At 40.1% G+C, this 23,449-nt stretch overlaps 2 protein-coding genes across 3 annotated transcripts; both read left to right on the top strand.

The window, feature by feature from the left end:
• Window positions 1-1,312: 1,312 nt before the first annotated feature.
• On the top strand, window positions 1,313-10,193 carry mis18bp1 (MIS18 binding protein 1). 2 transcript variants are annotated; one of them, XM_050062693.1, is made up of 16 exons: window positions 1,313-2,292; window positions 3,010-3,147; window positions 3,281-3,558; window positions 3,784-3,857; window positions 4,017-4,138; window positions 4,289-4,379; window positions 4,568-4,692; window positions 6,276-6,436; window positions 6,536-6,605; window positions 6,685-7,390; window positions 7,502-7,680; window positions 8,939-9,072; window positions 9,157-9,296; window positions 9,377-9,464; window positions 9,588-9,642; window positions 9,954-10,193. In XM_050062693.1, the coding sequence occupies exons 1-16, from the start codon at window positions 1,431-1,433 to the stop codon at window positions 10,049-10,051; spliced, it is 3,321 nt and encodes a 1,106-aa protein (XP_049918650.1). In that variant the 5' UTR covers window positions 1,313-1,430; the 3' UTR covers window positions 10,052-10,193. The 2 variants fall into 2 exon arrangements, with proteins under 2 accessions (XP_049918650.1, XP_049918649.1); XM_050062692.1 differs by having other exon boundaries at window positions 3,781-3,857.
• Window positions 10,194-12,513: 2,320 nt separating this feature from the next.
• On the top strand, window positions 12,514-23,346 carry tpp1 (tripeptidyl peptidase I). The gene is made up of 13 exons (XM_050061803.1): window positions 12,514-12,581; window positions 13,056-13,130; window positions 13,744-13,883; window positions 14,071-14,221; window positions 15,732-15,853; window positions 16,745-16,929; window positions 17,065-17,263; window positions 18,658-18,846; window positions 19,479-19,551; window positions 19,887-20,007; window positions 20,091-20,252; window positions 21,250-21,375; window positions 21,598-23,346. The coding sequence occupies exons 1-13, from the start codon at window positions 12,571-12,573 to the stop codon at window positions 21,736-21,738; spliced, it is 1,695 nt and encodes a 564-aa protein (XP_049917760.1). The 5' UTR covers window positions 12,514-12,570; the 3' UTR covers window positions 21,739-23,346.
• The last annotated feature ends 103 nt before the right edge of the window (window positions 23,347-23,449 follow it).

Below are 23,449 nucleotides of genomic sequence, written 5' to 3'. Positions count from 1 at the left end.
ATTTTCTTTAGGCTCTGCAAAGGCTTAAAATAAATGGACTTTTAATACAACACTGGCATGTTGTTATTTCTTTCATGGCAATTGTTGTATACTTCTTTGTTATAAGCAAAGTGTTTTGAAATTAAAATACATAAATATATAAAATAATGTGGTTAATTAAAAATGCATAAAACAATAGTTGAGGTTACAACTGTAGTTGAATATTTAACCGCTTGGGTGTTGTTTGAAGTAAGTTTCAGCATTTAGTTGGGTTTCTTAAAAAAGAAAATGGTGACAGGAGGCTCAACCGTACAACATTTGTCATTATGAATGTGGAATTTAGTCACAATTATTTTTTAGTTAGTACTAAAGTAGCGGTTAAATCTATTCATGGCCCAGGTTTGGAAATCAGTTATCATATGTTCAAATAGAGACTTGACATTGGACAACATTAACATACATGTTACTCAGCAATCATCATTGCATATCTGACAAATATATCAAAGAAAGTAAAACAAATGATCATTTCATTTAATAGTTTTTTAGTATATTTATAGCTTATACAAAAAAGTGTATAATTTTATTTTAGATAGCTAATGACTTTAAAAAACTAAAAAGAAGAAAGAAAACCTAGCCTGGTTCCAGACCATAGACCCCGCCCACTCAACTGAGTAGGCTTGCATCTCTGAAGGTTCTGCGAGCTTCAGTCTGACACTCAGGCAAAAGAAAACCATGACACAGATGGGTTTGCCTTTTTGTGGACATATATGGCATCATCTTAATAATTAAAAAAAAAAATCCTGCTGAGCCATCAGAGATTTTTATCATTTATCTTTGAACACAGGTATATTTCCAAGGTAGCAATCTGAATCACTTGCAAGGGCCTGCTCTCTGTACAGGCCCCTCCACCCCAGGGGCCATGGTGCAGTTACACTGCCTGCACTATCCATATTTACTCCCCTGATACCGAAGAATATTGCACGGTTGAATAGTTGCTGTAGTTGAATTATTGCACCAATTATTGTACAGTTAAGGCGGAAAATTTGATGCACCTTTTAGTCCCTTTTGCACCGTTGAAATACAATAAATAAATTATGGAATTATAAATGTTTTTTAACCTCTTTTCTCATAGAAGTAAGTGGGGTAATATTTATTTAATAGCTCGACAGATATTTTTAAAACCTTTATTAGTTATTAGATGTTCATGAGGTACGCTCTATTTTCAATTAACTTGACCAAAATGTGTGTAAAAAACTAAATAGAGACAATATCGCGTCTTAAAGTGAAAGGTTTAAATCCTTTGCGGAAGTGACGTATGTATTTTGTCAGTGCGTCACAGTTTCCAGACAAAGGCGGCAGCGAAGAGAAATTTTGAATTTGCGGGCTAGCCAGCTAGCTGCTAGCATACTCCTCGGATTTAAATTAACAGTTTTTCCTTTCCCCATCAAACAATGGCGTCGTATCATCATTTATTAGAACACACTAAACCGCGGTTTGAATCTCCTGCCAAGATATTTGCGAAGTTAAAATCCAAAGTACAGAGAGAAGGGATGTGCGCGAGGGACGGGACGTTTACGGTTAAGGATCCGCCGTGTAACGTTACAGAGAAACACGGAGCAGTTTTTAGGTCGCCCAGGAAGAGAGCAGAGAGCACCAGGATGAGCGAGGAGCTCAAGGAGAATCAGAGGTCTGGTTTCTATCGCGATGAAGCTCAGGCTTTGACTTTTTCACCCATATCGAGTCCTCGGAAAACCTTCGGATACTCAGACGTTAGCAGGCGCGTGGAAGAAGTGCCCCCTGTGACAGAGGTGGGGCATGGATGCACACCAAGACAGAGAGCTTTCCTGGAGGCAGTAGCTGTGTCTCACCCCTCCTCTCTGGTCAACAGACAGCAGAGCCACACAGACCCACCTCAGGTCAGAGACATGGGTGGTTTCAAGGTGACCAGCAGGACTCCAGTTAAGACACAGCCAGTGGAGGAGGACTATGACAGCAGTGTGTTTGAGGAGGAGTGTGCTCCCCTTGACAAGCTGATGTCTCCAGCCTGTATGTTTCCCCCCATGAGGAAGAGGCTGAGGAAGAGAAAATGGGAGCCACAGGAGTTTAACAAAGTCAGCAGCAGCACAAAGGAGGCCAGCGATGAATCCATGAGTCAGCCACAAGAGAGGAAAACCTCCAGTGCCTTAAGTGAGGACGACAAAACTTACATGGAGGATTTGGGCAATGTCAGAGGATTCCCTGCTGAGCCGTCAGAGATGAACCAGTTCACTCATGAACCAGTGCTCCCATCACCAAGAATCCTCAGAAAGAAACGTGAGATATTATTGCTGCTTTATTCTTTATATTTTATTTTATTTTATTTTATTTTAGTAGGTGATGCAGGTACAAAACAAGTGAAAGACATGACAGGGACAACACTATGTGGGAGACAAGACGTATAAAATAACAATTAACACAAGAAACAAACACAGGCATATTGGTATAATGTATGTTGATGGCATTGAGTGGCATTTTGTGTGTGTTGGTGTGTGTGTTGATGAAGCAGTGAAAAGGGGGATGAGTTTGAATAAGAGGAACCGGTGCAGATAGATTAAGCAAACTTAAGTTAGGAAAAAAGGAGACAGAAAAATGAATATATTAATGAAAAAAATAACAAGAAAAATAAATAAATATAATAATAATTTTAAAAAAATTCTCTCTCCTAACCCACACCCCACCTCTGTCTCCTTTTTTTAAATTCAATTAAATTAATTACAAGTTAATGAAATTGCAGGGGTTTCCCCCCCTTCAGTCGCCCCCAGACCCTGGAGAAGGGGCTGACTGATGGAGGCCACCACCTGCTGCTTCTTTACCTATAGAACAACCCCCAGACCCAATGGGATGTTGGAGGTGTGTGTGTGCATTCATCAAATCAAATGGTCCTTCTCTTTCCTTTCCCTTTTCCTGCTTTGTTAGAAGTGAAACTCTTTTGCTTGCATCATCACTTAGAGGGGACGAAACTGACTGACGCCTCTTTGCTGTTTTGAACAGGTTGCCTTGTTAATGTGGAAAGAGCTCCTACGATGTCTCCAGCCAAGATGTTCGCCTACATGAAGGAGAGGGAAAGCAGAAAGGAGCAGCAGGAAATTCATAGAGTCAGCAGCAGCACGAGGGATCTCTTTGACGCAGGTGAGTGTGATATGAAGTGGAAATACCTGAATTTAGCAAAGCAAAAAGTTTGAGCTGATGTACGTATGTTCCTGTTTTGGTTCTTCTGTGTCATGTTTGCATGTTGCATTGTGTTCTTGATGTTTTCTTGTAGATGCTTTCCATCAGTCCAGAGACACGTCTCACAACACAGGTGACATGGAGGATGTTGCTTTTAGAGGTGTTCCAGACAGTGCGGTTCCTGTCAGTCGGTCCAGAGTAGAGTCAGCTGACAGCCAATCCGACACAGATCCCTCTGAGGATGTCCTGAACCCTGCTGTATCGCCGCAGCATGTTTTGCTTGAAGACCCGCTTGTACTCAATACGCCACGGATCTCCATACCGAAGAAACAAGAGCCAAACAGATGGCCCCAGCGCACAAAATTCCCAAGTGTGAGTAGTGGACACTTATTTTAAAGCTAATACGCAAGTCTTTGATAAAAAGGGGTGACATTAGGGGAAATTAAATAGTCTGATGTTGATTTAACATGCAAAGTCAGGCCACTGAACCATTCAAGGTTTAATTTGCAGGCACATTTTAGATCATATTGTCCTATTAACAGTTCTACTCTCCTAATCTACTGCTCCTACTTGGGCTTGTGTTTTCCTCTTCAGCAGGAGAGTGTGATTTATCTCAGAAAGTGGTACCTGAGGAAGAATAATAAGGGCCTGTTCATAGATGGAATCCACGAGTAAGTGTTTCTCATGACATTATGGTTAAAAAAAAAAAACACCAATGCAGTCAAAGTTTATTGTAACCAACTGTCAGATTGTCCTCAGAGACAAACATGCTTTGGATGTGTGGTTTAATGTGAACTCTGGGATGTTTCTTACTTCTCTTTTCCGCCCAGGTACGACAACATACCATGGAACAGTAACATCATCGTGGAAAGGGTTTCAAAGTCTGTGGTGAAGACGGTCTCCGGCAGGGTTTACATCTTAGTTGGCAAGATGAACACGAGTGTTAAGTCCGGTAAGCCAGATTCTGTGTGGGTGGATATTTTCCACTGAGAATATGTTTTACTTTGTCATAAAGAAGTTAAGAAAACTTACACATTAATGCAAATGTAAATACTGCGTTGTTTAATATTTTTTCATGTATCTTTTAACTTGTTGCTTGCAGAGTTTCCCAAGTGGCTGCTGAAGAAGTTTGCTAATGGTTTTCCTCCAGACTGGGAGGCACTTTACGAGAGGTTTCTGTCAGGGTCAAGAGAGTAAGAATATTTATTTTGTCCTATTTATGCTGTTACAGGTGCAAGATTGTTTTGTTTTGGCTGGGGACGTTGAATTTATTAGGCATGAGATAAAATAACCATTTGGTGGTTTAAACTTTACAAAAATATTCACAAATCCTTAGCTCTTAAAAGTCAGCTTTTTTGAAGAGATGAATTTTGTTTTGTAGTAGTGATCCCAGCAGAGAAACAGAGAAGAACAGTGAGGGGAGAGGCGTCACATCAAAGACAAAATCTGGGGCTTCCTCCGTCAACCATTCTGTGAAGCAGCACAGAAAAAACACTTTTAAGACACGTAAGTAGAAGATGAATGCTTTAGCTAACAGCCAAGCTAATAAATCCTCTGAACAAGAACAATCAAGGATGCATTCTTTGGTTAAGAGATCTGTAGAAACCACTGCCTTTCCCACACCTCTTGTTATTTTGTGCTCTCTGTTTGGTATATTAGTTTGAGGGAGAACAGCAGCCCATTGGTCCATTTTCATTTTTATACACATGCATCACTCAGAGATTTATTGTAATTGTAACAAGACTAAAGCAGAATTTATACTCCACTACACACGTGGCCTACGCCGTTGTGAGCATTTATACTTGTGCGGTGGTGTGTCTGTGTCACTCTGCAGTTACACCTCCAAAACACTAGTTGGCGGCGGGGTTTCTGTGAAGTGCTGTAAAGTTTAGTTGATTCAAAACACAACCAAAACACACATTAAACATGGCTTAATAGCGACAATTTCAAACATAAGTACACAAATCAGCTTCACTATAACTCACAGCATTCACACACAAAGCATTTGTCTTTTGCTGGACACATTTTCCCCACAAATACAACATGCTAATGTTTTTAGCACAACCCTATGGCATTTTACACTGTATAAATTAGCCTAGCAGCTAGCGAACGTTCCCTCTTTTCAAACGAAGCCAGGGACAACAGCAACATTTATCAAAGGTAACGATACAAAATTCAGCTCCATTACAACTCACACGTTTCACTGATAAAACAACTGTCTTATACTAAACACGTTTTCCAAACAAATACAACATGCTAACATTATTAGCACAAGCCTATGGCAATTTAACATGTTTACAGCCTGGTACAAAAGAACTGTAGCTAACTTCCCCCTTAATGACAACTGCATAGGGGGTGAATTTTTATATAACTCACCTGTTTAAATTTTATTGAGCATTACACATTACAGGCGCTGCCACTTTTACTGGCAGACTGTCACCTCTGGCTCTCAGTTAGACCCACCCCTCGCTCCACCATAGGTCCAAATATGGTCATTTCTTTCTCCAAAAAGAAAATAAAGAAATGGTGACGGCCAGAATGCTGAACTCGAGGTGACATCACAGAAGCTACGTCTGTTATTTTCCAGTCTGTGGGCTTTATATAGGTAAGGCAGTGCTTTGAGCTAAATGCTAATGTCAGCATGCTTTTGTGCTCACTATCATATTGCTAATGTGCTGGCTATAATCTTTACCATGCTCCCCCTTTTAGCTTAGTGGGTTGGCATGCTAACATTAGCACTAATCACAGAGTACAGCTAAAGTTGATGAGAACGTCACTAGTTTTGCAGGTAAATTGAAGGTTTGGACAATTTTTACTTGATGGTTGTTGCTAGATATAAAGTCAAGGATTGGGGTTCATCCTCTGGGGACCATGAATGGGCACCAAATTTCACGACAATCCATCAAACAGTTGTTGAGATATTTCAGTGCAGACCATAGTGGTTGAGCGACTGACTGACAAATCGACATTGCCATCTCCAGAGCTGCTAACATGGCTAAAAATGCCATCTCAGATTTTTATCCTCACATTGACACTTGTAATCTGTGGTAAGTTTATCTTACATTTATTTTCTCCTCCTGATTCTCCAGCTGATTCCTGCCTTCCAGCCTCATTGTCTTCTGCAAAAGTGTCCCGGAGTGGTCGCACGATCAAGCCACCTCTGGAGTATTGGAAAGGAGGGAGAGTCATTCTGGATGCACAGATGAATGTCACCATCCATGAATGTTATGACACCTCCATCTGCATCCCTGTAAGCACCTAAAGTTGAGCTCAGGACTTATAATAATCCAAAATATCTGTTTATGTACAAATAACTGATATTTCTAATGTTAATTTCTATAACTCACAGGAGGTCACTACAATGGTGTCTACGAGGGCGTCACAGAAACCCGTCCGTGTGTTCCTGCCCTGCAGTGAAGGTAAAGGTAACAGATCTGTAGTTTAAGTATTGTGAGATAAGTTATGAGCTGCATGCAGCTAACTGTCCTCTGTGTCCAGGTCGTAAGCAGTGTGAATCAGCCAGCGACGAAGGAGCATCCGTACCACTGAGGAAGGTTAAGGCTCCACTCCGCAAACACAACGCAAGAGCCAGGGTTAATCCTGAAGAGAAGCCCTCTCATTCACCTGAACCTCCTGTGGAGACACAAAGCAGCACTGACGAGAGGTCTGGCAGGAGAACACGGTCCAGCCAAAGGCGTCCAGCTAAAGAAAGAACACTCTACGTGGATACTGTCCCTCACAAGCAAAGTGAACCCGAAAAGACTTCAACAAAAAAGACACATCACACCACAACGCCTTCAGTGAGAGCCTCAGGCAGCAAACGAGCGACCTCAGCATCCCAAGAATCTGTTAATGATACAACATCAGCATCATCACCCGAAGAGGTCACTGGGAGGAAGAAGCAGCAGAAAGAAGCGCACAAGGGGAGAAGCAGGAGAGCTCTAAAGTCACGGCCAAACTATGTAATAGAGTCAAACGATTCATCGCAGTCGTCTGAGGAGTTTGAGGATGTGAGGAAGAGAACCAAAGTAACACGAAAAACACATAAACGGAGCAAACGCGGCAAGTCATCATCACCCAAAAAGCCTTCCCCTAAGTTGACACAATCCAGCAAGAAACCCAAGGCGAAGAAAGGCATCGTTCCGATTCCACAACAGCAGAATGAAGACGCGTGGACAGAGACAGAGCTTATGAAGCTACAGCAGTACGTTTTGTAGATCTACAGATTGAGAGAGTAGCAGTTTGCAGATTTAGAGTTGCATCTCTCTGTATCATAACCTTATGTCTTACTGGTGTATGTGTTTGCGTTATCCAGGGCCGTGTCCTACTATCCTAAGCACATGGAGGGTTACTGGACAAAGGTGGCGAGGATGGTTGGAACACGCTCTGCAGAGGAGTGCCACTGCCAGTACACATCCCAGGGAACCTCCCGGACTCCTGCTAAGAAATCCAAGAAGACCAAAAAGGAAAATGTGGAAGCACCAAAAGATCCAGGTAGAGAAAGGTTTTAGTTTGGGATGCAAGCTCGCTGCTTTCTGAAGCCTCTTTAGCTCACAGTTCCTGGTGAATTACTTGGATTACCTTTAGGCATCTCCAGGGATTTTCACTATTAGCGAATGCCATCTAGTTTCATTATAATTGAGAGAAGGCAGACATCTCTACAGCTGGTATCTCCAACACTCTGCAAATCAAATTACAACAATCTAGACTCATCAATAGCACTACATGTAAGAGGAAAAATATGTTATTTCTCATTTTGTGGTGAACTATCCCTTTAATGTGTTGGTAGTAGTCGTAATAGTTTTGCAGTGGTACTTTCCAAAAACCTGTAACAGATTTTGGGTGTGTCAAATTGGTGTCTCAGTTCCCCTTTAAAGGTCCAGTGTGTAGGAGTTAGGGAGATACATTGGCAGAAATGGAATGGTGGTGGACTGGTTAGCATTGTCGCCTCACAGCAAGAGCGTTCCTGGTTTGAACCCCAGGGAGGGGTAGCCCTTCTGTGCGGAGTTTGCATGTTCTCCCTGTGTCAGCGTGGGATTTCTCTGGGTACTCCAGCTTCCCCCCACAGTCCAAAGACATGTAGGTTAATTGGTGACTCTGAATTGTCCGTAGGGGTGAATGTGAGTGTGAATGGTTGTCTGTCTCTATGTGTCAGCCCTGTGATAGTCTGGTGACCTGTCCAGGGTGTACCCTGCCTCTCACCCAGTGTCAGCTGGGATAGGCTCCAGCACACCCATGATCCCTAAGCGAAAAATGAATGAATGTTTTCTTGTGTGTATAATCACTTAAAAATAATAAGAGTAGTGTTTTTGTTACCTTAGAATGAACCGTTTATATCTACGCAGAGAGAGAGTCCTCATACATGGAGATTGCCATGTTCCTACAGTAGCCCAGAACGGACAAAACAAATACTGACTGTACATAGGGCTTGTAGGAGCCAATAGGCTGGCTTCTACACGGCTGTTCACATTTTTGTGTCGGCCACCATAGTATAAAAGACCCGCCGAGACGAGGGAAAAAAGATTTATATACGTGAAAGTTCTTTATTCAGTGTTTAAATCACCTGGTCTGTTTGTTTTGGGGAGGAAGAGACCTTTGCAGGTAATGTGGCTGTGATAAAAACCTCCTGAATAATGAACACTGAAGGAATTCTAACTAGGAGAAGCTTGAGCTGGTTGTAAGCTGGTTTGCAAAAGAGACGACATGTACAACTGTAGAAATCTGACAAGCTGTGTTCTATGCCTGGTTACAGATCATGCAGTTATATCGGCCCGAGCGGGGACCTTCAAGAGAAAGCAGCAGGTGCGTCAGTTCCTGGAGGCTATGCCCAGAGACGATGTTGAGGATGTGTTCAGTTCTGCGTACATGCAGAATAAACGCTTCGAGGTTTGTTTCTTTCTGTTTCGAGATTTCATGATGAGGACATCGTACAAAATGTGTGCTAACCCTCTCACCTGTCTTGACGGATAGATACCCTCCATCTGTCCGAGTGAGCACGACTTCAGATTGCCTGACATGGAGCCCCTGACCCCCATGTCAGCAGGTTACCCCGAAGTGAAGACTCCTCAGTGCCTGCATATCACCCCTGGCATGATGGGTTCTCCCAGCAGGTGAACGACACTGACCTCTGTGTTCAAGCTTATGTGAAGTGATCGCAGCATAATTAACTTACCTCGTATTGATTTTAAAGGACCAATGATGACAAGTATGTCTATCAGCTCCAGAAGAGGATGAAAAAAAATCAGTTTAACGTCTGCAAAAAGACTTCAAAGACAAAGGTAATTAATGATAATATTAATAGTAATTCATATATTATATTTCTGAGATTCTTTTTATCCTGAATCAGGGGGATTTTAATATTCAATTAGTAAAATAACAATTTTCTTCTTTGTCTGTCACAGAGTTTCTCACCCACACCATCAGTTAAACGATCAATGAGAAGATGTGGTAATGCAGGTAGGATTCCTGAGAGATGTGCAAAACAATCTCCTACAGCTAATACTGATATGAATTTTATAATGCTTGTATTTTATTAACACAGGTAAACTGTTTAACGTGATACTCATTAATGCTAAGGCAGTAGTTTCATTACACTGTGAAGTAGTTCTGTTTTTTGTCCGTCACTGTATGTATCTGTGTTTAATAGTTGATTCTCACACTAAGATTTTCAGAAGTTTGTTGAACACATTTTTGCTACTGTAATTGAAAGCTGATATTTCTGCATTTGTTTTGTAACACAATCTGTTTCTTTCCTTTTTCACTTGAAGAAGACACCTTTGTAGTTTGGGAGATGTTCCCAGGAAACAATGGCGCGCTGTCTGACAGTGAAGAGGAAGAGGATTTTTACTTCTCAGACAACAACTGATTGGAGCTGAAAGTCATCATTTTAAATAAAAACATCAAAAATTGTTTGAATGAATTAAAATCAGTGGAACAGAGGAGGGATGTGACTTTTTCCCTTGACAAACTCATGATTTGAACAATAAAACTTGCAGTTTGGAGTTGAATTATTTTTTAAATGTAAACTCTGAGTTGATCTCTTCAGTGTGAAACAAACACCATGAACAGAGTCACTGATTTTAACCTTTCAACACAGTTACAAGTGTAAAAAATTAGACACATGTAGTGTTTCGGCAGTGTGGCCTTTTGTACAGTAAATAGTTGGAAATTTCTTTAAAATTTAAATATGCTGTAAAAAAAAAAAAAAAAAATTGACTGTTCCAGTATGTACCTGTAAATATAGTTTTTGAATTTTTTCGGAAGCCAGCTGTAACTATTCTTTAAATAAACATTCTTTAATTCGTAGTCATGGTTTCTTTGTGTGTATTATATATATATGTTGCATAAAAAGTAATCTTTCAGACTAAAGGAAAGAAAACAACCAAAATACACATTAAAGTTTTATTTTTGTTCAGATTTCTGTTTTGGTAATTTATGCAAACCACATATTTAATTGAATAATACCGCATTTAAACAAAATGTAAAAAACTTTAGCAAAATGACAGGAGGCCAGGGGCCACTCGCAGCAGCCCCGCACACATAGGCAAGGGCGTTCCTAGGGTTTGTTAACACTAACAATTTAAAGTACAAAAGAAACCCCCATTGTGAATCAATTTATTTTCACTGTGAATAAGAAAATCGTTGAGGGGCCACATTTGGCCCGTGGGCCATGAGTTGAGTATCACTGCTATATGCAATACATGAAGAGCACTGCTGTCTACATAAATCACACATGCAGTACAACAGAAATGACACACTAACACTAGTTATATTGTAGTGTTCACTTTTAATACATTTTAAAGTAATGTTTGACTCTACCTGTCCACTTTGGATGGGTACATTTTGAGGCTATTTGAATAATTAATTACAATTAATTAATTAATTAATGTATTTATTTGTCTTACTCTGAGCCAGAAATGTCCACTTCCTATCTATATTCCTAAGGTGTAGGGTTGTTCATATTATATTCAAAACCTGATTTATATAACATTTAATTCCTAAAAACAGGGTGAAAACAGATTTTTTTTAAATGGCTGTTGACAGTATTTTCTGATTTAAAGAGTGATAAAAGATATCCAACATTCCCTCTGTCTTAAAGGTCCAGTGTGTAGGATTTAAGGGCATCTGTTGGCAGAAATGGAATATAATATTCATAACTGTATTTTTTTTATTAGTTTATAATTGCCTGAAAAAAAAGAACCATGTTTTTGCTACATTACGCTGTTTATATCTACATATGGAGCGTTTTTTGTTTTGTTTTTTACTTTATTGTGCAACATGGTGATAACAAAACAAGTGAAAACAGGTGCAGAGACATACAGACAGTTAAGAAATAACATTATATAAAGTGAGAAAGAGACATAAAATGAAAATAAAGACTGAAGCCAACCATCAGAGAGAGCAACCTTAAAACACAGGGTGCAGCGCTGCAGCAACAGAAAAGCCGGCATCAGCTCTAATCAAAGTGAGAAGAGAGATCAATTTAAAAACTTATTTTATGATCAGGTGAAGGCTGGTATCAGTGGTGGGCAACGCCCAGAGAATAAAGAGGGGGTTTACTCACCCTGATGAACAGTCTCTTTTTTAAAATGTTTGTTATGTTTTCTGCTAGTTTCTGTAGGGTTGGGGGGAGGAAGCTGATAATATGATGAGCAAACCGCCAGACCTGAGGAAGGGGATGCTAAACTTTATCAGTAGCCTTTCCTTTCCTTTTTTTATACGGGAGATGGATCCGGTGAGCAAAACATTGGGCCTAGAACGGGCCCTTCATGTTTTTGTTTCACCCACCATAGTTTCCTTCATTTACCTTTCATTACAGAGGATAATTCGAACAAACAGTTGGGTGGTATTCATTCCAAAACTTACTTGGTGTATCTATCAAACTATTTAAAATCTTTTTGTCCCCCTGGAACCCCATTGATAATTACAGGGACAACCAACCCTGTGATGGGCTTGGTTGTAACAATGGGTCAGAGTGTCTTTGATGGTTAATTACTTCTTGCTACAATAACTTGTAAAAATGAAAGGGATACATATTTCAAGCCAAGACCTTAAGCTTTAATTTAATGTGGAAATGACTATTGAAAGATGTTTTGATGATGAGCAATTTACACCAGAGTAAAAAGTGTGACAACTAACCTCTACATCCTTAAAGCAAAGTACAAAAGCATCATAGATATAGTCTAATATAAAGCGACAGATTCCTTGCCCAAATTTTCCCTTTGTATATAAGATAAAGGTTGTTGAATGTGTCAGACGGCGCGTGCAAAAAACCCCCAGTGACTAACAAAATCACGTGAGTCCTGTCACGTGAACGCTGGGGCTATAACCGCCTGCCCAGCAGATACACAGCCGAGTTTAGACAGTGTACCAGCCGAGGACACGATGAACACACTGTGAGTGCTTTAAATAAGTTTACTTATGTTATAATATTGTTTTATAGGTGAAACCAGGACAGAAATGAGTCAGTTACCGTTAGCTCTTTCAAACGTGGCTCATAATGTGGCGTGTTTTTAGTTTTAACCGGTGTGCTGACCTAGATAGAGACAGATAGCTGCTGCTAACAGAACAGGTTAAGGTGTTCACATACTGCTAAAGCTAATATAAATATTAGTAATAATAGTGTGTTTTTGTCACAAATATAGTGAGCAGACCGTTTTATACGCGTCTATCTTTGTGTTGAGAAACCCGTGTACATTGACCTACTGAGCTAAGTCACATTGCGACTTTGTTTTCCTCCTATAACCCTGAGATAACACACCGAAGTCAGGACGTGTTTCTAATATCTCCCCGGGACATGTATGTGCGTATGAATCTCAGCATGTGGACATGTTTGCTCTACAGTGCTTTGTTTCTCTTTCTTCCCACAGACTGACCTTCTCAGTCCCCTTGTTGTTCAGCTCGGTGGTGTGGAGTGGATATCTGGAATATGACCAAGATGTCTTGTGAGTAAATCCACTTTAAGAGCCATTTCCTTATCCCTCTGTCATCTATACAATCATCTTTGTGTCTCACCTTGCTTGAACCCTTTTTGTGTAATTTGAAAGTCAAGCCTTTATTGAGTTTTTATGTAGATACAGATCAGTTTTGACAGCCCAAGTGTGCAGCCGAGACTGGTGTAAAAGGGAAATCCATAAAATGATATATAGAGTGACTTGCAATTATTATCGCTGCAACTGCTCTGTGGGTTGATTTTAGGGAACTTATACTCTGGTGACTTTTTTGTTTACAAACGTGGCTTCAAATTCAGTCTCAAAATCAGGTTCAGATTTTCCCTCACTGAACAGTTTTGGTGTCTCGGACCTGTAATGTCTGTGGCTATTTTCAAGAGTTTAAAAACCTTGTAAAGATCTCATGAGCTGCAGGACAGGTTGGCACAAATCTGGACCAATCAATCGATTCAAATTACTGACTCAGTTCACTGTAGAATCACAACAAGGTCATCAGTACTTGAAATTCAACAGGTTGGTCAGCAGCTCTGTATTCAGTGTCACAGTGTCCGGGGAAGGGAGGCCTCTCATAGTGAAATGTCATGAAATGGTTCTCGTCTGTCCTCAGGATACCAGACGACTGGACTCATGTGCGCCGTGTGGACCCCTCAGAGGAGCTGGAGCTGACCTTTGCCCTGAAGCAGCAAAACACTGACCAGCTGGAGGAAACACTGAGACAGGTCTCGGACCCTGACTCAGCACAATATGGTAGGCAGGGCTCTGGCTGATAATTGCCAGTAGTCTTCAAGTAACCTAAAAAAAAAATCAGCTTACGCTTGTCAGTTTTCTGTTTCTAACTCTGTCAATGCTCTGGTTTGACAGTTTAAAAACAGCTGTAACTGATGAGACAAAGGTTTTTCTTTTATATGACTGAGGCCTGTTTTGTCCTCCACAGGTAAACACCTCACCCTGGAGGAAGTCTCCTCCCTGGTGCGCCCGTCTGAGCTGACCCAGAAGGTGGTGCATCACTGGCTGCAGAGCCATGGGATTACAAACTGCCTGACTGTTCGCACTCAGGACTTTTTACAGTGCACCATGACTGCAGAGTAAGCATATCTTTTTAAGCTACATTTGTTCTGCTTACTCAAGTAATTTCCACTTGCTCTTGACACACTTAACACAAAAAACCCCAATCTTTTCTGCTTCAGCTTCCTCCTTGTTTAACTCATGTGTAGGCCATGCCTGTTCCTCTTTCTGTGGTTACTGGTCAAAATCACACTAACTTTCAGCTGCAGGCTTTTGCAAGTCATAAATCTAGGCCAAGGTTATTGGACGATGACATTGTTCTACTTACTGGCTGCAGTTAAACAAGTGCACTCATGGAGTAAATTTAAAGTTATAGTATACAGGATTGTTGGTTACTGATTGTAAGCATGCTCACCAGCAAAAGTGAAAGTAAAAGTTTGCCTCGCATTTTGCCTCTGCATTTTTGAGTCTGGCACCCGGTCGTTACCTTTTTATATAAAGCCATGACCTCACCTGAGTGTTGTGGGGCTACACACTCACAAATGTCCCGAAAGAGAGTAAGAAGAAAACAAGAAAAGACAGGCAGAGGGCAGAGTCTCTGCAGATAAATACACCCCTAAACACACTAGTGATGATTGAGAGGAATTTCTTCTGTATGAGTCTATACATTTTTTTTTTTTTAGGAAAATCCTGCATACTATATCTTTAAACAGCTGCACTCATGGAATAAATTTAACTTATTTGGAGTTATATCAGTTTTGAATACAAGCCAATAAGTTTGTTTAAAACCTGCAATTAGGGATGGGAATCCAAAACTGGTTCCAGCAGAGAACTGGTTCCTAATTGTCCAGTCTATTGAAATCGAGCTTATCAATTCCTTGTATTGATGCCGGCATGTTTTTCTGAAAGTTGCGCATTGCAAAAACAATGACCTCAAACTCCTGTGTCTGTGCTGCTGGAAACTTTAAATAAGAAGGAGTCATGGTGGAGAGGTGGTTCAGAGCTTGGCTAGAACAGTGCTGCTTGTATTCTTAGTAAATTGATATTTCAAGTAAGGCTGCAAACATCAATACATATGCTGAAACATCTTTCTATGCAACATGAGCTTAAATTTCAGGAATGCCATTTATTTGACACTCTACGCATGAGTGCCACTGCTTCCCAGCCAAGCAGCACGTCTGTTACCAAGGGTAAATGTTCTACAGTATAATAACATTAACACCACACAGGCGGGCTTAGCAGAGTTTTCTTTGACTAAGAAACCTAAATGAAAACGAACGCTGTATAAGTAATTATCTTTTGCAGATGATGACCCTTGTCACACGCATACCTTTTTTTACTCTGTTACCACACTGTGTTCAGACTGAAGAGATAATGATAATTGATAATTGCTGCTGCAAACCTGTGTAGGCCAACATTTTTTTCACCCAGAATATTGATCAGGAATCAATAAGGGAATCAATAAAGAACAAGACAGATGAGCAGAAGCACTAATGGCATTGGTATCAATAAAATTTTACCGATTCCCATCTCTCCTTAGCACTGCATTAGTTTGTATGTTCATGATTTTTTTTGTGTGTGTGTGTTCAGGGTTGCAGAGATGCTGCTTCCAGGTAGCAAATTCCGCCGTTACACGAGGGACGGCCAGTCTGTGGTGAGGTCATCAGCTCCATACTCTGTTCATGATGATGTTCACCAGCACCTGGACTTTGGTGAGAATAGTTTCTGCAGCTGCAAAATGTTCACCTGTTATTTGTAATTGCTGTGTACGTAGGTTAGACACTGTAATTAATTACAGAACTTTACAAAACTGGAAAGAAAGAAACAACCCCAACATCCCAGGAGCACCTTCTACAATTCGATTACATGTTAAAAGAAAGGAAAATGCCCTTTTAAAAAAAAGAACAACCAAAGACATTAATTTCTCAGATGTTGGGCCCCATTCATCAATATCACTTACCTACCTGTTGAGCACGAACCAGTATACATACATACAAACCAGGGCACTGTGTACATTTGATCCAACACAGTTAGTAGTTCTGGTACCTTTTTTGGATACTAAACTTTCTCTGTAATACCGAAAATTAAATTTACGGTGCCGGTCTTGGAGCTCTGTGGCTGGCTTCCAAGCTTCTGAGTGCTTTGTGGCATTTGTGCCTCTTTGTCTAAACCTTTTGTTCTCACCCAGATGCACTCTCAGGTAACAAAATTTGGCACAGGTGGATTAACTGTGAAACAGTACTTGGTAGTACTGATGTAGTTTGGTCGGTACCCATAAAAGTGCCAAGTTCAGTACCCAGTCCTAACAGACATTGACCTGTCCTCACCCCAGTAACAAACGACCCACTACTGCTGGTGACATCACTGCCCCACCTCCACATCCCTGCCAGGGCCCTCCGTACTATAATAGCTAACACATCTAAACAGTAAAGTATTGATTTGTTTTACTGTTTGTTGTTGTTATCATTTTTATTTTTTTATTTTTCCTCCTTACACGCACACAATCACACACATAAACATGTGTGCCATATTTAACAAGTTTCCCCAAATTAATTGTTGCTTACTTAGTGTGTGTGTGTGTGTGTGTGTGTGTGTGTTCACAGTTGGAGGTCTTCACCGTCTCCCTCCTAAAGGTCAGGACCTCATCAGAGCCTCCTCCAACAGGAAGCGAAAGCAGTCGAAGGCAGGGCTTCACCTGGGAGTGACTCCCGCTGTCCTGAGGGCTCGTTATAACCTCACAGCAGCTGATGTGGGAACAGCTCAGAACAACAGCCAGGCTGTAGCTCAGGTGTGACTGTCTCATAATGAGTTCATAATAAATCGCTGTGTTGTGTTGCTGTCAGACATGTGTACATTAGTTTAGACACTAGCACCATAACTAGCAGTATACTTTCTCACTTTAGGAAGCTGTTTTCTCTTTTAGTTCTTGGAGCAGTACTACAGCCCTGCAGACCTGGCCGAGTTCATGGGCATGTATGGCAGAGGCTTCAAGCATCTCTCCCAGGTGGACCGTGTTGTAGGTACTCAGGGAGCGGGAAAGGCTGGACTGGAGGCCAGTCTGGATATAGAGTATATCATGAGCACTGGGGCAAACATCTCCACATGGGTCTTCACCAATCCAGGTTTGTATGAGAGCAAGGCTTTAAAGGGATAGTTCAGACTTTAAAGGGATAGTTCAGACTTTTTCAAGTGGGTACTTGTTCTCAGTGAGCTAATAACCTACAATAGATGGAGATCAGAAGGCCCCCAGTTTGGAGTAGCAGGCAGGAGTACCAGCATGGAAGCTAAGCAACGTACTGCTGTGAACATGGGAAGCAGCAAAACATATTTTAGCCACCTAACAAAAAATCAATATCAGTTAAAGTATACACAATATTTAGAATATGTTCACTGCGTAACCTTGCTGTCAGCCCCTTCTGACAGGGAACTGAAGCCGTTATCTGCACTCACGTCAAAGCCAACAAATTCTTTTGGCCCAAAACAGTAATTTTACCTCACAGAATACAAGAGCTGGTAGTCTACTGCTGCCTCGATCGTTTGTGTGATTGCGTGACATTGGTGAATCCAAACTAACCCTTCAAAACACCAGAGTCACTAAATAACACAACAAAAACAAACCAAGCAATCGAGGCAGCGTTAGACCAGCAGCTAGTGTTGTCAGGATATTGGAATTTCTAACTTTGATACAATACCTTTAAAAAAAATGTCAGTATTCAGCACCATCAAAACTACAAGGATAAAATGACATTAGGGCATAACATTTAGATAGACAGTGTCAGTTTATCTTCTCTTGGTTAATACCAGGGGACCACAGGACGTCCTTTTTTTTCTTTAACTGTATTTTTATAGTCTCTTTTTGATAAAACACAAAATTACAAAAAAGGAGAAAAAACAGACAGATTCCTGAACAGACAGGTCACCAGAGGCAGCACAACACAGCTCATATGTTATCAGCAGTCAACTTCCTGTTACGGGTTATATTCCCATTAGTCTGAGGAGGGAAGGCAAGCATACAAAGACAACATCAACAGAGCGTCAGGTAAAAATCCTTTGAAGTCCACACGAGTCTTCTTCCATCTCACCCTCAAAGGGAGTAAAAATAACTATTGCCAATCAATATCCCATACACATGGAAATCACAGAGAAGAAATAGGAAGAAAATAATGAATATGATAGTATCCTACTCCGCATATATATACATTTAAGAAAGGAATACAAAGCAGATAAATACAGCAAAGAAATCAAGAGATGATAAAATAAACACTAAATAAGTTTTGAGACACTAACCATAATCATATGAAGTCTGAGTGTTAACAATTACAGTAAAAGAAATATAAGGTGTTGAGAGACTAACAAAGTCATACAATAGGAGATAAAACAGCATAAAAGTTAAAGTAATAGAGTCAGCAAAAATTAATACACAGTTATTTTTTGACTTTCTGTTACAGTCTGACCACTCACATTTAAGCTCTATGGAAACTCACGCACACACTTTCATTTCCTCACTGTCCTTCAGGCCGTCATGAGTCCCAGGAGCCTTTCCTCCAGTGGATGGTTTTGCTCAGCAACATGTCCGACCTGCCCTGGGTTCACACTATCAGCTACGGAGACGATGAAGACAGCCTGTCTACCGCGTACATGATGCGCATCAACACAGAGTTTATGAAGGCTGGCGTCAGAGGGATCTCTCTGCTCTTTGCTTCTGGTCAGTAAGGAGGAAGTATGCAAAACACATCCACATGCTTTGTATTTGTTGCACACAGAGATATTTAATAACACTCACAAACAACACTTCATCTATACTATATCCGTAAACCTATAGGACAGTTTCACCTTGTGACATTTTCCTGTTACAAGCGATGATTGTGACCTCATTTGTTTCTTGTTTAGTTTTTATTCCTCTAATTTGGTTAGTAAAATAAAACATCCTGTTTTCAGTAGTCAAAAGACATTTCTTCATCACATGTAAGCTGTAAGTTTTATAACGGCCTGAGGGGGAGCTGATGATGTAACAAAAGCAAGACACCCTCGGTCTCTTGGGCAACGTGTCAACTTACTGTGGCTTTTCTTCATTGTTACTGACAGAGCGTTATCCTTCTTGAAACATGAATACACCACTATTGTTATAAATAAACACCCCTGGCATGTTGGCTCTGGAAAAACAGGTTTACACGTTATCTTTTGACCTGTAGCTTTTTCCGGAGTTTGGAACAAAACTGGAAAGGCTGCCAGTTTTCTGTCAGATGTGCTGCGTGATAACCTGCCACATCGTCTCTGATCTTGTTTAATGAGCGTCTCATACATCAATCTTAATCTGCGATTTTGTGTCATGCTCAGGTGACAGTGGTGCAGGCTGCAGACATTTGGGCAAAGGACAAAACACCTTCAGGCCAAGTTTTCCTGCATCAAGGTAAAACATGTCTACAGATCCAAAAGCAAAACAGTCTCTGCATGACACTGATACAAGCATGTGATTGGACTGGCCTTTGTCTTATGCATTATATTGGTGTCAGGAATATACAAAGACATATGGATGTTCCATTTTAAATTTGTAAAGTGAAAAATTGCAGTGCTGCAGACAGAAGTTTATAAGTCCATCCAACCCTCCTCTTTCATGTAGAGCATCCAGTGTAGTGCAGGTTTTGAAATGAATACAAAAGCACTCTCAAAAATGTTCCTAGTCTTAACAGGTTTGGGGAAAAGTGCTAAACATCTAACACTCTATGCCCTGCCTCTTGTTCCCAGCCCATATGTGACGACAGTAGGAGGAACCTCCTTCAAAAACCCCTTTAAGGTCACATATGAGGTCACAGATTCCATCAGTGGAGGAGGCTTCAGCAACGTCTTCAAGATGCCTGACTACCAGGTAATAATATCTGGTCATCATCTCCTTTAACGCTCAGTTATTGCAGACAGTGTACTTTATGCTGTGTGTTTGTGCTCCTGTAGGCCAGCGCAGTGAATGGGTATCTGAAGACTGTTGGAACAGCCCTCCCTCCTAAGTCATATTACAATATCAGCGGCAGGGCCTATCCGGACATGGCTGCCCTGTCGGATAACTACTGGGTGGTCATCAACAGATTACCCGTCCCCTGGGTGTCCGGGACCTCGGTAAAATATATTAAACTTGGTTATACTTTTTTTGTGAATTGAGCATTGGCCGTAACCACCTATTTACTGTAGCATAGAGGGGACTATTTTCAATGGCCCTCTGTGACCTAACCCTCCAGCTGGGTCTGATATACTGACATTTTTTAACACATCATACTATGACATACTATACAATGACATTTTTTTTGACATACTATACTATGACATTTTTTGACATGCTATACAATGACATTTTTGGACATCATATACTATGACATTTTTGGACATACCATACTATGACATTCTTTGACATGCTATACAATGACATTTTTGGACATATTATACTATGACATTTTTGGACATACTGTACTATGACATTCTTTGACATACTATACTATGACATTTTTTGACATGCTATACAATGACATTTTTGGACATATTATACTATGACATTTTTCGACATACCGTACTATGACATTCTTTGACATACTATACTATGACATTTTTTGAAATACTGTACTATGACATTCTTTGACATACTATACTATGACATTTTTGGACATACTGTACTATGACATTTTTTGACATACTATACTATGACATTTTTGGACATACTGTACTATGACATTCTTTGAGATACTATACTATGACATTTTTGGACATACTGTACTATGACATTTTTTGATGTACAATATTGTGACTTTTTTTGACATACTATGACATTTTCAAATGACATACTATACTATGACAGTTTTTATGACATTATATTGTGATTTTTTTTTTTTTACATACTATAATGTGACATTTTCATGACATACTATACTATGATGTTTTTTGATGTACCATGCAATTACATTTTTCGACATACCATACTATGACACTTTTTGACATACTTACCTATGGCATTTTTTGACATACTATATGATGACATTTTTTGACTTACTATACTATGACGTTTTCATGATTGCTTACTTTTTTGTGTTTCATCACATCTCTCATTTTTTGTTCTCCCTTCCAGGCGTCAACCCCTGTGGTTGGAGGCATGCTTTCTCTCATCAATGACCAGCGGCTGCTTAAGGGCCTGCCTACCCTGGGCTTCCTCAACCCACGCCTCTACAAGCTCAAAGGACAGGCTCTATTTGATGTAAGTCAAGTTATTACTGTAGTAAAGTCTGGTTTCAGTTACCCCTTAAAGCTTGTTTTTAGACTTGATTTATGTAGCACTCCAACCTACACCCAGTAGCCACTAGTTAGTAGACCTGTATCTGTAATCTACTGCAATTGCATGTAATGTGAAAGTAGAAGGAAAACCTTTTGCCGCAAGTTTTGTAGTCATGGTTTGGTTTCTTTTTATCCATGTCTCCAGGTGACTGAAGGCTGTCACATGGGCTGTCTGGACGAACAGGTTCAGGGTCAAGGTTTCTGTGCTGTACCATCGTGGGACCCTGTCACAGGTTGGGGGACACCAGACTACCCTGCACTGCTGGCTGCCCTGCTAGCAGAGTGAAAATGCCGTCTGCTCTGAGAGCGGGTACTATACACACATCCAAAGGCAGGACGGTGGAATGGAGGGAAAACTATGCCTATACTTTAAATTTATGCCTCTTTGTTATGTTCAACTCATTTAAGGTTGAAACACAGAGTTTTAACAGTCTTCAGGAACGTTTTCATCCGCCATCATCACTTCTGTTCATTTAAGGTCAATCTTTACTCTTTTATATTTTTATTTTCTTCAAAAGGCTGCAAACTGTTTCCTTTTTATTTTTAGGTCAGGGATGGTGGTGGTTTGGGATTTTTAATGCTACACTGCAGTTGCTTCTTTGTGCTGTTCACTGCATTTTAACTGACCTAGATTTCTTTCTTCTCTTAAACACTCTTACAGGCAGATTAGCATTAACAGTCATGCCTTAAATTCATGCCTAGATACACAGCAGTGGTGCGTGTTGTTAAACTGGTGGCTATGCATAAAGAACAAAAACACTTAAATACACACACCAGTCCACCTAAGAGATATACACATAGGCCTATTTGAATAAGTTTTTATATACATACAATATGATTAATGCCAGATGTCAATCAAAAATCTATATACCGGATGCAATCATTTTACCAGATCAGGAAATTTAGCGTAACATTAAGTACAGCTTTGGTTGTAGAAAGAGTGAGACGGCCAAAATGTGTTGACTGTTTTGCCATACTACTCTGCAGGGACAAGCTACGTACAAGTTATTTCATTTATTAACAAATAGACTACGTTTGCATGCAATTTTAAAAAATGTTGCTCATCTATTTGAAATAAAATGGGAACACACACAGTATATGGCTCAAGGTGAACAGGACCTTTCTGAAAACTTGATTTTACTTTGGTTTGTTGCAGTTTGCTCTGCAGCTTCTAACTAACCAAATGCAGTCATATGTGGGTGAAAAGTGATTCAGCAGTTCTGCCCACCAGCATTGTTGCACTTGTTTTTATCTTTCAACCATGTAAATCCTCAGATCAGATGTATTTTATGTGAGAAAGACTGTTTGTGTTGTGTTCTTCTGTGAGTTTACTAAAGATGGATTTTTAATTGTAAATGATATTTGGTGGTTTGGATTATCTGAAGTGTGAAGGCTGATCTGAATGCTTGTGCAAAATAAAATGAAGTGGAAATTATTGCAGACTAATCTGATAATCACTGAATTGTTTCTTCTTTTTGTTGTTGTTTTTAAATGCAAAACTGCCAAACATTTAACAGTTCCTGTTTCTAATAATGAAAATAATTTGAGCTGCAGCCCTAAAATATTGGTGTCACAGCTGAAGACCTCACCATGGCTAACATTTGAGATTGCAGTTAGCAAAGTGAAAGCAAAAGAGTTTTTCTTCCAAAAAAAAAAAAAAAGTCTCAAAATGAATCATTAATTTCCAATGCAAATTTATACATTGTCCCTGGACTCCCTAGTGTCTTTGTGTCATGTCAGACAGAAACAATGTTCAGTGTGTTTAAAAAACATTGTTAGACAGCTGTAAGATGTCACTTTCAAGCTGCTCAGTTGAAGTTTTAAGAGGTGATATAATTGTGAATAATGTATATGCAGTGTGCTGAAAAATAAAACGAACAAATGGACCAGAATTAGTTTCACTTCTTGTTCTTTCTACATGTCACCAACAATCTTAAATGCAGATGACGCATTCTGTCAGCATTTAACTGTACATCTACCCTTAAAGCACTATATTG

Source organism: Epinephelus moara, chromosome 14 (assembly GCF_006386435.1).
Source record: "Epinephelus moara isolate mb chromosome 14, YSFRI_EMoa_1.0, whole genome shotgun sequence".
Lineage (NCBI taxonomy): Eukaryota > Metazoa > Chordata > Actinopteri > Perciformes > Serranidae > Epinephelus > Epinephelus moara.
This window is presented reverse-complemented; position numbering and strand designations above follow the sequence as displayed.

Bases quoted from the DNA above. Each gene is read 5' to 3' on its own strand.
- tpp1 (XM_050061803.1), top strand. The intron at 17,264-18,657 runs GTTTGTATGAGA...ACTGTCCTTCAG, and splicing joins ATGGGTCTTCACCAATCCAG to GCCGTCATGAGTCCCAGGAG. The intron at 21,376-21,597 runs GTAAGTCAAGTT...CCATGTCTCCAG, and splicing joins AAGGACAGGCTCTATTTGAT to GTGACTGAAGGCTGTCACAT.
- mis18bp1 (XM_050062692.1), top strand. From the start codon at position 1,431: ATGGCGTCGTATCATCATTTATTAGAACACACTAAACCGCGGTTTGAA. The intron at 3,858-4,016 runs GTAAGTGTTTCT...TTTTCCGCCCAG, and splicing joins TTCATAGATGGAATCCACGA to GTACGACAACATACCATGGA. The intron at 4,139-4,288 runs GTAAGCCAGATT...TGTTGCTTGCAG, and splicing joins GAACACGAGTGTTAAGTCCG to AGTTTCCCAAGTGGCTGCTG.